Source organism: Danio aesculapii, chromosome 10 (genome assembly GCF_903798145.1).
Source record: "Danio aesculapii chromosome 10, fDanAes4.1, whole genome shotgun sequence".
Taxonomy (NCBI): domain Eukaryota; kingdom Metazoa; phylum Chordata; class Actinopteri; order Cypriniformes; family Danionidae; genus Danio; species Danio aesculapii.
Window position 1 is genome coordinate 2,192,884 of NC_079444.1, and position 14,827 is coordinate 2,207,710.

Consider the following 14,827-nt stretch of genomic DNA (forward strand, 5'->3'; position numbering starts at 1 on the left):
CTTCTCCTCCTGAAGTCTGCGTGGAGGTGCAGACCCAGAGGCTGAGATTTATCAGGTATGAGCCGATGATGTGTCACTGAAAACTCCTCCCATTAAATTTGGGGGGCATAAGGGGGCAGTGCCCCCTCAGAAAGAAGTTGAATGCACATTAATAAAGCAGCATTTTTTCATGACACTGTATAACAATCATTTATATTTTATAGTACTGTGATGGTTGCGTTTAGGGTGGGGGTACGCGTTAAACAATACAATTTAGTGGGTAATTTAATAGATAGCTAATACTCTTACAATTACTGTGATGGTTTAGGATTGGGGTGGGGGTAGACGTTAATAAAATACAATAAATGAGTAATGAGTGGGGGGGTTGGATGGTCGGGTCGTGGGCCCTTGATGATGTCACTGGGGGGCCCCAAAATGTGTGGACCCTTAGAATCGTCCTATCTTTTTTCGGTATTGTTCTGTCAACATTAATGCCTTATAATGCATTTTATAAGATGTAACTATAACACATTTAGCTACTATTTTTTTTAAATGACATTAGATTGAAACATTTATCTTTTTCCTAACTCTGAGAGATGATTAGTTGTGGAATAGGCAACGTGAAGCGTGATGATTCGGTTATGCTGATTTCACCCTTTATTTTACGCTTATAGTATAATCTAACCGTGGGTTGGCTTGCATGTGCGGGCATAGTTTCACGTCTTTACCTTAAACATTTATATTATATGAAGTAAAACGGAAAGAAATAAGGAGAATAAAATATGATTGATAATGAGAGGGGTCTGGATGCAGACCTGGTGCAGTGCAATCTGAGCTGCATCCAATGCTTTTTAATGGGCTCACCTAACCCTACCCGTCACAGTGACGGAAATCGTCTCCTCATTGATCCATCGGCTAGTCTGAACACCCACCCTGTGACCTATTTGTACCTGCACTTTCTCTATGACAGACATCAGTTCTACCTTTATGTTTGGCCAGAGGACAACTGGTCCCCGACTGAGCCCGTTTTACTTCACATAATCACTTACCCTAATAAAGCAAGCTGTTTTCTTGATCTCCCCTCTATCATGGACAGATTTTTCATCTTGCTGTGTGAATGTTTTTTGATTCTTCATTGTTTAAATCCTTTTAATAAGAAGTCACCACACTATTGTTGTTTCTGAGCCTGTGATAGGCTGTTTGCTGCTGATGTCCCGCCTCCATCTGCACTCACTCAGGAGTTAACAGAGAAAGCTGATGATCAGCGGTGTGGTACCGACAAAGCCTGACTGCACTGGTTTGGTTTTGTCAACTCAAAACTAATCCTGTAATCCTGAGTTTGGTTTTTATTGCATTGTTATTGGTTACTACAAATAGAAATGTTTTTTAAAAAAAGTAAGTAAAATAAAAGGTAAATGACATATGAAAATTCTTACATTAGAAATGTTGAATTGGCTAAAAAATAAATAAAATAAACAATGTTGTCTATCAAAGCTAAATTAAAATAAGAAAAAAAATGACAAAATCCTACGCGCACTGTTCTGTCTTAGGTTTGTTTAATAAATAAGGCCCATTTATTTTTTTAGGCCTGTGATTGGCTGTTTGCTCCTGATGTCCCGCCTCCATCTACATACGCTAATACCAGAGAAATTTGATGATCACATAGTTTAACAAACTCAGGATTACAGGATTATTTTCGAGATGGCAAAACCAAACCTGTGCTGTCAGACTTTGTGGTTACCACAAAGCTATGTTAAACTGTGGTACCAACAAAGCCTAACAGCACTAGTTTGGTTTTGCCAACTTAAAACTAAACACCTCATGGATTTTGCCGACAAACCTTCCATGAACAACAGTAAATGCGGCCACAGATCTCTTCGTTGTTTCCTGACGCAATGCTTTTTCTGCTTATATGTCAGAAAACATAATAACATCACGATTGCTGTGCTCATGAGCAGGTTTTTAATTCACCAAGTGGCATAAACATAATTGCAGTGACGTCTGGTCGTAATTGTCAAAGCACATGAGAACAATCATTTCAGTTTCTTTTGCTTTGTTGCACAAATCTACACCCAAGATGTTTCACAGGCAAAAAGTAATGAACATCTAGCTTAGAAAAGGCACTAATAGAGACAATACATATTTTTTGTTTGTTTGCTGTACCATGGCTTCAGCAGACACAATGATATTAAGTAGCACCTGAAAATAGTCCATAAAAAAATGAACATTCATTTTCTTTTCGGCTTACCCTGCTGAAAAATCCAGCTTAAACCAGCCTAGGCTGGTTGGCTGGTTTTAGCTGGTTGACCAGCCTGGTCTTAGCTGGTCAGGCTGGAAAATGACCAGCTAAATCCAACTAAAACCAGCTTGACCACCCTGGTTTAAGCTGGACATAGCTGGTTTTGGCTGGGCTTCCAGCCTGGCAAGGTGGTCAAGCTGGTTTTAGCTGGTCATTTTCCAGCCTGACCAGCTAAGACCAGGCTGGAAATGGCTGGAAACCAGCCTGAAAGTGGCCAAAACCCCTCTAAAACCAGGCTGGTCAACCAGCTAAAACCAGCCAACCAGCCTAGACTGGTTTAAGCTGTTTTTTTTCAGTAGGGTAGTCCCTTTATTAATCTATGGTCACCACAGCGGAATGAACCGCCAACTTATCCAGCATATGTTTTGCACAGTGGATGCCCTTCCAGCTGCAACCCATCTCTGGGAAACATTCATACACACTACAAACAATTTAGCCTTCCCAATTCACCTGTACTTCATGTCTTTGGACTGTGGGGGAAACCGGAGCAGCCAGAGGTAGCCTCTGGGTACTTTAACAAGTGTAAGTTGTCAAAAGTTTTGAAGCTTTTCTTTTTTTAAAAGTTTTATGTATTTGAAATTTAGAAATCTGACTAACGTCAAACACCTTAAACTGACACTCTATAGAACGTTCCATTGCAACAGCAGCGCCCAGCAACAGCCCAGTTTCCGCCATTTTGGAGTGAAAGCGGTTGGCTGTCAGATGTATATATCTATGGTCGGCTGTCCATCGGGTATTATTGCTGTCGCGATGGCAAGATTTATTTATTTAAAATGCGCATTAAAGCTGAGATAAAACCTGAAAGACGACAATACAACACTTACAATCACAATCATCAGCACGTTTAACAGTTTATTTTACAGACTTATAATATGCTGTTGCTCTATTGGAATTTTCATTCCAAAATGGCCGCCGCGCCATCTAGTGGCTGTTTAACAAATCGCAAGTGAATGTCACCTCTTGGTGATTCTATGCTCTTTGCTAACGTTCACGCTCGAGAAGTCCACCGCGCATGCCCACCGACCGCGTCTGCTTCTATGGAAACGCGGCGGGAATCATGGGAATTCTGCTCGATGCTTGGAAAACCGGAAGTGGAGGGAGATTCGAAACACAGCGGATTACAGACGCGGGATGTGCTTATTAAAACCATGGCGTGATGGTAAACTATAACCACTCTTTATGATCTATTTTATGAGTGTTTACAGAGCTCCAGTGCGCGCGTGTGAGGTTGTGTTGTCGTACTTGAGCTAACGGTGTTGCTAACAGTGAACAGTAACGAAGCTGTCAGACGTCAGCTCAATGTTTACAAACGCTCCTCTCATCCATTTATAACAGAATTAATCAGGTTTGTGTTTCTGCTGATCAATTATTCGGGATTAAATATCATTAATTAAACGATTATTAAGATTTAATCTACTGAGCGCTGCTTTTGAATATGGTACTACTAACGATACTGGTGTTACTACTAATAACAACAACAACAAATATTGACATGCTATTTATTTATTTTATTATGCACTTTATTTAATACAAAGTATTATGGATCAAGTCAGAATGTCTTATTTAATTATATTAAAACTCAAATATATTATATATGTGGTCGTACTGACAATTTAGCTGTAAACCAAGCAAGCAAAATCGTTTTATTCAAATGCTGTATTGTGTTAATTATTAAGCTGTTTAATATGTTATATGAACTGGAAATAAGAGTCAGTTTCTGTCGTTCCTTCATTTTCTTTTCGGCTTAGTCCCTGTATTAATCTGGGGTCACCACAGCGGAATGAACCGCCAAGTTATCCAGCATATGTTTTACACAGCGGATGCCCTTCCAGCTGCAACCCATCGCTGGGAAACCTGTCAGTTTTTAAAAAATACTTTTTTAATAATGTATTTATTAAATTTTCAGGGAATACCGATACAACATCAAACAATTGAACAGAAAAAGAAATTGTAAGAATGATAATAGTTAAATTAAACAAAATAAATTAAAAAAGGGGGGTTACACAGCACCTTATATCAATATACAATGCAATACTTTCTACATTCGCACTTGTACACAGCACCTTATAACCTGTATATTTATAACAATCTGTACATACAACTCAACATCCAGGTTTCTTCACTAACCGCATCTGTTTAATGTTCATCATTTTTTATTATTATTATTTTATTTTTTCAGATTTATTTTGTGTTGTCACTTGTCACTTTATGTACACTGGAAGCTTCTGTAGCCAAATCAAATTCCTTGTGTGTGTGAAGCACACTTGGCAATAAAACTGATTCTGATTCTGATTCTAATACAATTATGGATATTGCATATTCATAGCCCACAAACCTTCACAAGATCTGACCTCATTAAACCAACCCTCTTATGAGTATGGAGGTTATGTTTAAACCAATACACAACAAAAATGGATCCCACCTCTCATGAAATAAACCAGCTTTGCTGTGTGAAACACAAATTAAATAGTCGAGTGGTACACATTCAAGATTTACCCCGTGCCATAAAGACTTTGTAAGGAGTATTGTCTGTTATCCAGTTTAGAAGAACATTTTCTTGCACAAAATGTCAGGAACTTGAGAAGTGTTTTTTAAAAATGTTTGTTCATATTAATCTTGTCATATATTCCAGCTTATTTTAAATTAATGTAGTACAAACTGTAACTTGAATTATTAAATATTCTAATCCTTAAAATTGATATATTTAAAAGTAATATATTAAAGAAATCAAAGGCAGCGAAAGTATATATATATATATATATATATATATATATATATATATATATATATATATATATATATATATATATATATATATAAATATATATATATATATATATATATACATATATATATATATATATATATATATATATATATATATATATATATATATATATTTTTTTTTTTTTTTTTTTTTTTTATGTGTATATATATATATATATATATATATATATATATATATATATATATATATTTTTTTTTAATATAATACTTTTATCTATCTATCTATCTATCTATCTGTCCATCCATCCGTCCGTCCATCCATCCATCCATCCATCCATCCATCCATCCATCCATCCATCCAAAATAAAAGCTTTTTAACATAATATATGTGTGTACTGTGTAAATGTATTATGTATTTATAAATACATATGCATAGGTATTGAAAAAAAATGTTTACTTATATTTAGATATAAAATATATATGTATATGGTACAACATATACATTAATTTAAATATCTTTGTAACAAAACTGTTTTTGTATAGTTTTGTTTCCATGTATGTGTGTGTATCGGTAATTTATACAATATAATACACATATATTATGTCAAAACAAACTTTTATTTTGTATGTGATTAATAGTGATTATTCTTTGGCCAGCACTAGTAAACAAATATAAACAGTTCACTAAACAGTACACTAAATGTTCAGTTTATCATGCACATTCAAAATAAATAATAAATAAAACATAGAAAATACAAATACATTACTAAATATTTAAAATAACAATCAAAAATAGAATGAAAACTGTTCCTACTACAGCAGTCAATGGTTACTGGTTTACAACATTCTTCAGGATATTTTCTTTTGTGTTCAGGAAAGCTCAAACTTGTTTGGAACAAGAAAAGAGTGAGTAAATGTCTGTCTGTCTATCATGTAAGTCAAAATTATTTGCTCTCCTGTGCATTTTTTCAGTCTTTTTCTCAAATATTTCCCAAGTGATGTTTAAGGCACAAGAACATTTTCACAGTATTTCCTATAACGTTTTATTTTCTTGATAAAGTCTTATTATTTTTAGTGTAGCTGAAATAAAAGCAGTTCTTACATTAAAACAGATTGCGGTCAATGTTATTAGCCCCTATAAATAATATTTTTTGATTGGCTACAAAACAAGCCACTATTGTCCAATAAATTTAAGCAGTGGAAAAATGATATCGATAAATTAGTTGTTAGAAATGAGTTATTAAAACTATTATGTTTCAAACTTTAGAATACCTAAGATCCTCCTGGAAAGCAGATTTAGAGGTTGAAATCGCCAACGAGCAATGGGAGATAGCCCTTGAACAAATCCATAGATCATCGGTATGCGCAAGACATGGCCTCATACAGTTTAAAGTAATACATCGTTTACATTGGTCCAAACAAAAACTTAATAAGATATTTCCAGAAGTAGACCCTGCATGTAATCGATGTGGGCTAGAACCGGCGTCACTGGCCCATATGTTTTGGAGCTGCCCAAAATTATCATCGTACTGGGAAAATATATTTCTAACATTCTCAAAAATAGGTCAAAAGCCGATAGATCCAGATCCCCGTATAGCAGTTCTAGGCATTACGGATTTTGAGATAGCTAAAAACAGTACTGAACAAAATATAATTCTATTTGTCTGCCTACTAGCACGAAGATTAATATTATTACACTGGAAACAGAAAGCCGCTCCTACATATACACATCTAATGAGGGATGTAATGAAACATATGGAACTAGAGAAAATCAGATTCTCCCTAAAAAAGAAAGAAGACAAATTCTATAAAATCTGGCAACCTTTCATGGCTTACTTTAAAGACATAAATTCGACAGGAAATAGTCAAATTGAAGAGGATTAGACCAATTTAGTTTAAAACAGGAGTATTATTATTTTATTTTAAACTTTCTTTACTCTTAATTATTATTTAATACTGTATTTATTATTTGTTTTCTTTTTGTACTTTTAATTTCAATTCAAATTCTTTCTTTTTTTTTATTTAATATATTTGTTTATTATTATGGTGGCTTGAAAAGCCAGCATATTGTTATCTATCTTAAACTTCTTCTTCTTCTTCTTCTTCTTCTTCTTCTGAGACTAATTTCTAAGTGTATCTCCTCCTAGGCCTTTCAAGCTACATACTTCAATCTTTCGTCAAACCTTCAAACTGGTCTGAATCGGGTTGCTATATCTTTTCTAACTGATCCGACTTTGGGTTTTCCGAAAAACGACCCAGAAAAATCCCAAAAGTCCCATTGACTTAACATTGGGTCAAACTTTGTGAGCTCATAACTCTGCATCAGACTGTCCTACAGACTTCTAACTGGACTCATTTAACTCAGTCTAGCCAGCAGCCAATAACTGATGACTTTTTAACTTACTAGCCACTCCCTAGCAACCACTTACAGCACCCTAGCAACTGTCCCATAGACTTCCATTGTAAAAGACTCCCATTTACTTAACATTGGATCAACCTTTGTGAGCTCATAACTCTGCATCAGACTGTCCTACAGACTAGAGTCTGGCCTCATTCAACTCAGTCTAGCCAGCAGCTAATCACTGATTACCTTTAAACTTACTAGCCACTCCCTAGCAACCAATTTCAGCACCCTAGCAACTGTCCCAGAGACTGTGACTAGCTTTTCTAACACATGCTAACAGTTTAAACTTCCTACTGACATGCTAATCTTGCTAGAAAGGTGCTAGTAACATGCTAATTCATGCTAGAAATATGCTAATAACATGCTAATTCATGCTAGAATCATGCTAACAACATGCTAATTCATGCTAGAATCATGCTAATTCATGCTAGAAACATGCTAATTCATGCTAGGATCATGCTAGTAACATGCTAATTCATGCTAGAAACATGCTAGTAACATGCTAATTCGTGCTAGGATCATGCTAGTAACATGCTAATTCATGCTAGAATCATGCTAGTAACATGCTAATTCATGCTAGGATCGTGCTAGCAACATGCTAATTCATGCTAGAACTATGCTAGAAACATGCTAATTCATGCTATAATCATGCTACCAACATGCCAATACATGCTATAATCATGCTAGTTACATGCTTATTCATGCTAGAATCATGCTAATTCATGCTAGAATCATGCTAGTTACATGCTAATTCATGCTAGAGTCATGCTAATTCATGGTAGAATCATGCTAGTTACATGCTAATTTATGTTAGAATCATGCTAGTTACTTGCTAATTCATGCTAGTAACATGCTAATTCATGCTAGAAACATGCTAGTAACATGCTAATTAATGCTAGAATCATGCTAATTGATGTTAACAACTGCCTAGCAACCACTCAGAATACTTTAGCAACCGCCTAGCAACAACCTAGAAACATGCTAACATAAATGTACTTATCTATGCCGACTGTTTCAAACTTCATAAAAACTGCTTCAGTTATTTACACTTTAAAACGACTTCAAACTTTTAGACTCGGCTTTTCAAGCCACCATAAAGTTTGTCCTCAAACTTTAATATCTAGTTATTATTACTATTTTTTGTATTAATCTATTATTACCATATTTATATACAGATTGTTTGTATATTACACGCTTTATTGTCAATTGAGGTGTGAATGTTTGTGTTTGTTAGTCCAAAGATGTAAGTTGTTGTGTTATAATATCAAAAAACAATAAAGAAAGTTATTAAAAAATAAAAAAACTATTATGTTTCAAAATGTTAAAAAAATTCTCCAAATAAACAGCACTTGGGAATTTACAATTTTTTAAAGAATTAAAATTTCACAAGAGAAGAAAATAATCATTTTATATTAACAAAATCATTCTATTTAAATGCTGTATTATATGATTAACTAAGCTACATTAATGTCTTGTTTAATATGTTATATTTCTCTGATTGATTTTGTGCCCTCTTGTCGACTTCCTGAATCAAACAAATAGCTGAATGCAGCAGGACAGAGAGCGTCTGGACGTCCTCCCAAACTCACCAGAAGTGCCAAGAATGGAAGTGAAGCTGGAGGTTTTGCTGTCGTCCAGCATCAAGCGCAGGAAGCCGTGGCCCAGATTCTGCTGGCTGGGCAGAGTAAGAGCTACAAAACATGACATCAAATTTTGTCGTCTATTTATACGGACACCTACAAAACAGTTCAAGATTTATTAACATGCGTTTAAAAGAAATTTTAAATGTGCAGTAAAACAGATCTATTGTTGTGATATACATTCACCGGCCACTTTATTAGGCACACATTACTAGTAACGAGTTGGATCCCCTTTTCAACAAGGCACTAGAAATTTTGCTCCATATTCACATGATAGCATCACGCAGTTGCTGCAGATTTGCCACCACATCCCAAACGTGCTCTATTGGATTGAGATCTGGGGACTGTGGAGGCCATTTGAGTACAGTGAACTCTATGTCATGTTTAAGAAACCAGTCTGACATGATTTACGCTTTATGACATGGTGCATTATCCTGCTGGAAGTAGCCATCTGAAGATCATAAAGGGATGGACATGGTCAGCAACAATACTCAGGTAGGCTGTGGCGTTGACACAATGCTCAATTGGTACTAATGGACCCAAAGTGTGGCAAGAAAATCTCCCCCACACCATTACACCACCACCACCAGCCTGAACCGTTGATACAAGGCAGGATGGATCCATGCTTTCATGTTGTTGATGCCAAATTCTGACCCAACCATCCGAATGTGGCAGCAGAAATGGAGACTCATCAGACCAGGCAACGTTTCTCCAATCTTCTATTGTCCAGTTTTGGTGAGCCTGTGTGAATTGTAGCCTCAGTTTCCTGTTCTTAGCTGACAGGAGCGGCACCCGGTGTGGTCTTCTGCTGCTGTAGCCCATCCGCCTCAAGGTTGGACGTGTTGTGTGTTCAGAGATGCTCTTCTGCAGACCTCGGTTGTAACGAGTGCTTATTTGAGTTACTGTTGCCTTTCTATCAGCTGGAACCAGTCTGGCCATTCTCCTCTGACCTCTGGCATCAACAAGGCATTTGCGCCCACAGAACTGCTGCTCACTGAATATTTCCTCTTTGTCAGACCATTCTCTGTAAACCCTAGAGATGGTTGTGCGTGAAAGTCCCAGTAGATCAGCAGTTTCTGAAATACTCAGAGCAGCTCGTCTGGCACCAACAACCATGTCACGTTCAAAGTCACTTAAATCCCCTTTCTTCCTCATTCTGATGCTCGGTTTGAACTGCAGCAGATCGCCTTGACCATGTCTACATGACTAAATGCATTGAGTTGCTGCCATGGGATTGGCTGTTTAGAAATTTGCGTTAATGAGCAGTTGGACAGGTGTACCTAATAAAGTGGCCGGTGAGTGTATTTTAGATTTTAAAATAACAGTTTAGTGTTTGTGTGTATGAAAATGTTTGTCGCTTTATACATTTTATTATTTTTTTATTAGTAGACATCAGAAGAACAGCATAATTTGAAATATTAATCTTTTATAACATTATAAATAGTAAAAACAAATTTAAAAATAACAATATATTTGTATAATAATAATAATAATTATAATAATAAAAGTAATGCTGAAAATCCAGCTTTGAATCAGAGCACTACATTACATCTCAAATATATTACTGTTTTAAATGTTATTTCACAATAATACTGTTTTTAATGTATTTTGATCGTATGACAGCTACTTTTGGGAGACATTTTAATAGTTCCAAACGGTTCACATTCAGTAAGTTACACCTCAGCACTGATTTTGTTTTTTTTCCAGGAAAAGGAAGGTGTTTTTCTTTTAGATGACAATCGGATCAGTGAAATCCATTTGTCATCAGGACGGACCAAAAAGAAGATCTCCAAACTCCAGCCGCTGCTGCAGAGGGTGGTGACCATGTCAGCATCTCAGAACGGTAGATCAGCAGATTCTGTGCCGTGTGCTGTAATGTCACTTAATGAAGTGTGTATTTATTATGTATGGCGATATAATCAAGGAGACATTTAGCGAATTAACAAGATGAGGCAATACACACAAAACTGTCAGTGCTCAGAGAATTAAGTGCTGGAGTAAGGAGGTGAGAGTGTTTTTATTATATACAGGGTGTCAAAAACTAAATTTTAGGCCTTAAAGTCTTAAATTTACTGAAATATTGTGCTGTAGGTCTTAAATCTGTTTTTAACAGGTCTTAATTTTCCTTAAAATAGCGCTTTATAACAGGGATGTGTCACTGAAACATCCTTACCCACAATCTGTTTAGTAAACATTCATTCCAGGGAAGACAGTGCATCTGGGCTTTTTTCAGTGATGGTCTGGAAGTATTGTGTGTTATGGCTGTTGTGTTCTTCATGGCTGCAGTTCTCAGCTGTGTGTGTTTATGGTCTTGTGTGCAGGCATGTGGCTGGTGGGTCTGCTGGTCTCTGGTGAACTCTTCCTGTGGAATAAAGACAAGGATTTATTGAAGACGGTCTCCGCTGTTCCTGAAGTTCAGCAGCTGCTTTCTGACATCAAAGGTCTGTATTTGAGTTTGTTTCAATTTTTGATTTTGAAATCAAAAAAAGGCATTTTCACCTCAACAAAAGCTCCGTTTTGTTTCTTTTTTTTACTCAAATCAGTTCAAGTTCAGTTCAAACACTGAATGAATCTTAATTCAGTTCAGATGTTGATTCTGACTCAAATCAGTTCAAGTTCAGTTCAAACACTGAATGAATCTTAATTCAGTTCAGATGTTGATTCTGACTCAAATCAGTTCAAGTTCAGTTCAAACACTGAATGAATCTTAATTCAGTTCAGATGTTGATTCTGACTCAAATCAGTTCAAGTTCATTTTAAACATGGTTCAATTGTGGTGAAATTTAGATTTGGAATCAATTCAGTTCAAGTTCAATTGAAACACCAAATGAATATTGAATAAAGCTTAATTCATATAAAATTTTGATCCTGTCTCCAATCATTTCAGCAAAAATGTCAGCTCAGTTTTTTTTTGGCTCAAATCAATTCAAGTTCGTTTGAAACACCTAATGAAACTCGGTTCAGTTCAGTGTGTTGAGTCAAATTAGTTCAAGTTCAATTTAAACAGAATGAAGCTTAATCTGTTAACTTTGATTTTTATTAAAATCAGTTCAAGTTCAGCTCAAACACTGAATGAAGTTCAGCTCAAACACTGAATGAAGTTCAGCTCAAACACTGAATGAAGTTCAGTTCTGGTCAGATTTAGATTTTTACTCAAATCACTTCAAATTCAGTTCAAACAGAACGAATTTCAGTTCATTTTAGTTTATTTGACTCAAATCAGTTCAAGTTTAGTTGAAACACTCAATGAAACTCATTTCAGTTCAGTTTTTTGTTCAACTTCAGTTCAAAATGATTTTTCATATTAGATCAGTTTGTTGACTTAAATTAGTCTAAGTTCAGTTTAAACACTGAATAAAGTTCAGTTCTGGTGAAACTTAGATTTGGACTCAAAATCAGTTCAGTTCAAACACCAAATCTATCTCAATTCAGCTCAGTTTTTTTACTTAAATCAGTTCAAGTTCAGTTTAAACACTGACTGAATCTCACTTCAACTCAGTTTGTTGGCTCAAATCAATTCAAATGTTGATTCAGACTCTGGATCTGTTCAAACACTGAATAAATCTTAGTGCAGTTCAAATTTTGATCTAAACTCTTGATTGAAGCTGGAAAGTTTCCATTAATGAGTCAAATGTCATTCAGCTCTAAATCGGCTCTATTTGAGACATCCATCAATATTCAACTCTGTGTAGTTTTTCTACTTATTTTAGCGGTGCATGCTCGGAGATCTTCCTCACACTGACCTATGCTTGTCTCTTGAAGCCTCAGTGTCTCCAGTTCCTCTTTCTCTGCTGGTTTCGGAGTCTGCTCAGAGAGTGGTGCTGGCCGCTCTTACAGGTCAGGTGTTCCTCTGGGAGTGTTCAGCAGTTCAGGACCTGACCGGGCCACGGGACGGGATCATCGCAGGCCGCTGGAGTCAGATATCCTGCCAGGAAAACACTCCGCTGCCCTCCACAGCAGACAAAGAGGCTTCCCTTCACTGTGTGTTTGTGAAGAGCCAGGTACAGCAGCACAAACACACACCTACTGTTCACACACTAGTGTAGGTGTTTATTCCGCTGGCCTGTTTTCAGGCTGTTGGTGACGTGTGTCTGAGCACATTCGTCTTCACTGCTGAAGCGCAGCTCATCGTCACCTTCCTGAAGATCCAGTGGGACTCAACATGGGACAGCAAACTTAGGTTAGTAGAGGCTCAATCTGCTACTGTTTATTACAAATCTAGCTGTTCTTCATTTAAGGGTGACCTATTATGCCTCTTTATACAAGATGTAAAATAAGTCTCTGATGTCCCGAGAGTGTGTGTGTGAAGTTTCAGCTTAAAATACAACACAAGTTATGTTGTATAACTCTCTGAATCTGACCCTTTCAGGCTTTGATCCTAATAGTGTGGCGTTTTGGTGACTGTCACTTTAAATTCAAATGAGATTGTGCTTTTTTAAAAAGAGGGCGGAGCTACAGATGCCTGTGCGTCAGCATAGCAGCAGATTCAATAACAAGATTACCATCCTATGCTAATGATGGAGAGATGGTCACTAGTGGGCGGGGCTTTCCCCCTCTGATGACGCGTACAAAGGGAGAATGTCAATCAGAGTGTTTCTGATTATAAACAATGCCAATAATTCATGTTTACCAGTAGAAGCTGATTATATTCACACACTGCTGCCACACAACTGTGTTTAATCCCCTTATAAAGGGGATTTCTGCCTAATAGCCTCCTTTTAAAGGCATCAATCTTTTTTTTTTTTGGAAGTATGGGTTATCATAATGTTTGGTTGTTTATTTTAATATAATTATGTAATTACAACACTGGTCTCATATTGTATTCATTTGGCACCTTTTCGTAAGCTTTTTAAAGCCACTTCAGGCTTAATTTGAGCATTTTACTGTTGTACAATTGAAGGAAAAATGATTAGCTCTCCTAGAATTGATTGATAGAATATATTATAGCAGAATATGATGAAAGCCAGATGAAATAATCCCATGTCAATATTATATTTATGTATTTCAATTTAAAGAGACTTTTATTTAAAGTGTACAGAAGTGCACGCAATCCCCCATCCTCCTGTGCTTCATTGCTGTATTTAGATTTGTAACGCTGCTTTTCGCTTGACAGTTCCGCAGGTTTCCGAGTGGACTGGATCTCGAAGAGTTACCCGCTGAACCAGCTCCAGCCTCCGTGTAAACCGGTGAAGTCCAGAGGTGCTCTGGTCCCAGCGTTTTCTCCAGACGGTCAGCTGCTGGCAGTAGTGCTGAACCAGAGAGACCCCAGGGTGAATTTAACACCACAAACAGCACTAGATACTCTCAGATCAGTGCAATAATGTAAAACAATAATGTTTTCTAACTCTCTGAAACAGACTCTTTTAGACTTTGATGCTTATAGTGTGGCGTTTTGGCGACTGTCGCTTTAAATTCAAATGAGACTGTGCTTTTTTTCAGAAGAGGGCGGAGTTATGCATCAGCATAGTGGCAGATTTAAAACAGGACTAACGTTATCTGTATGAATCGATTTAGTAAACATGTTAAAGAAAACAATGAAAGGATTGAGAAAGTTAGCTGCTCGTTAATTTTTAACAAACATCAGACTTCAAACTTCATAAAAATAAAAAGATTTTGGTGTGCTTTCATTAGGCTACTCAGGTGTTGTTCATCAGCACGCTGAACTTTGTGACCGTGTCCAGTCTGTTAGGAGGATGCGGCATGAAGGTGCTCAGTATACCAGCTAAATATTGTCAGGTGAGTGTGTGTAGTCTCAGCTAGATAGACAAAGTTGTTTCA

General features: G+C 36.5%; 1 protein-coding gene across 1 annotated transcript in view; it reads left to right on the plus strand.

The window, feature by feature from the left end:
* The first annotated feature begins 3,305 nt into the window (after positions 1 to 3,305).
* cplane1 (ciliogenesis and planar polarity effector 1) overlaps positions 3,306 to 14,827 on the plus strand; it is a 63,092-nt gene continuing 51,570 nt past the window's right edge. The window contains exons 1-9 of the mRNA XM_056467430.1: positions 3,306 to 3,437; positions 5,880 to 5,938; positions 8,952 to 9,093; positions 10,757 to 10,892; positions 11,371 to 11,490; positions 12,812 to 13,050; positions 13,123 to 13,229; positions 14,163 to 14,319; positions 14,681 to 14,785. Of these exons, the coding sequence (XP_056323405.1) occupies positions 8,956 to 9,093; positions 10,757 to 10,892; positions 11,371 to 11,490; positions 12,812 to 13,050; positions 13,123 to 13,229; positions 14,163 to 14,319; positions 14,681 to 14,785 (1,002 nt within the window). The 5' untranslated portion in view covers positions 3,306 to 3,437; positions 5,880 to 5,938; positions 8,952 to 8,955. The remainder of the gene's footprint in view (positions 3,438 to 5,879; positions 5,939 to 8,951; positions 9,094 to 10,756; positions 10,893 to 11,370; positions 11,491 to 12,811; positions 13,051 to 13,122; positions 13,230 to 14,162; positions 14,320 to 14,680; positions 14,786 to 14,827) is intronic.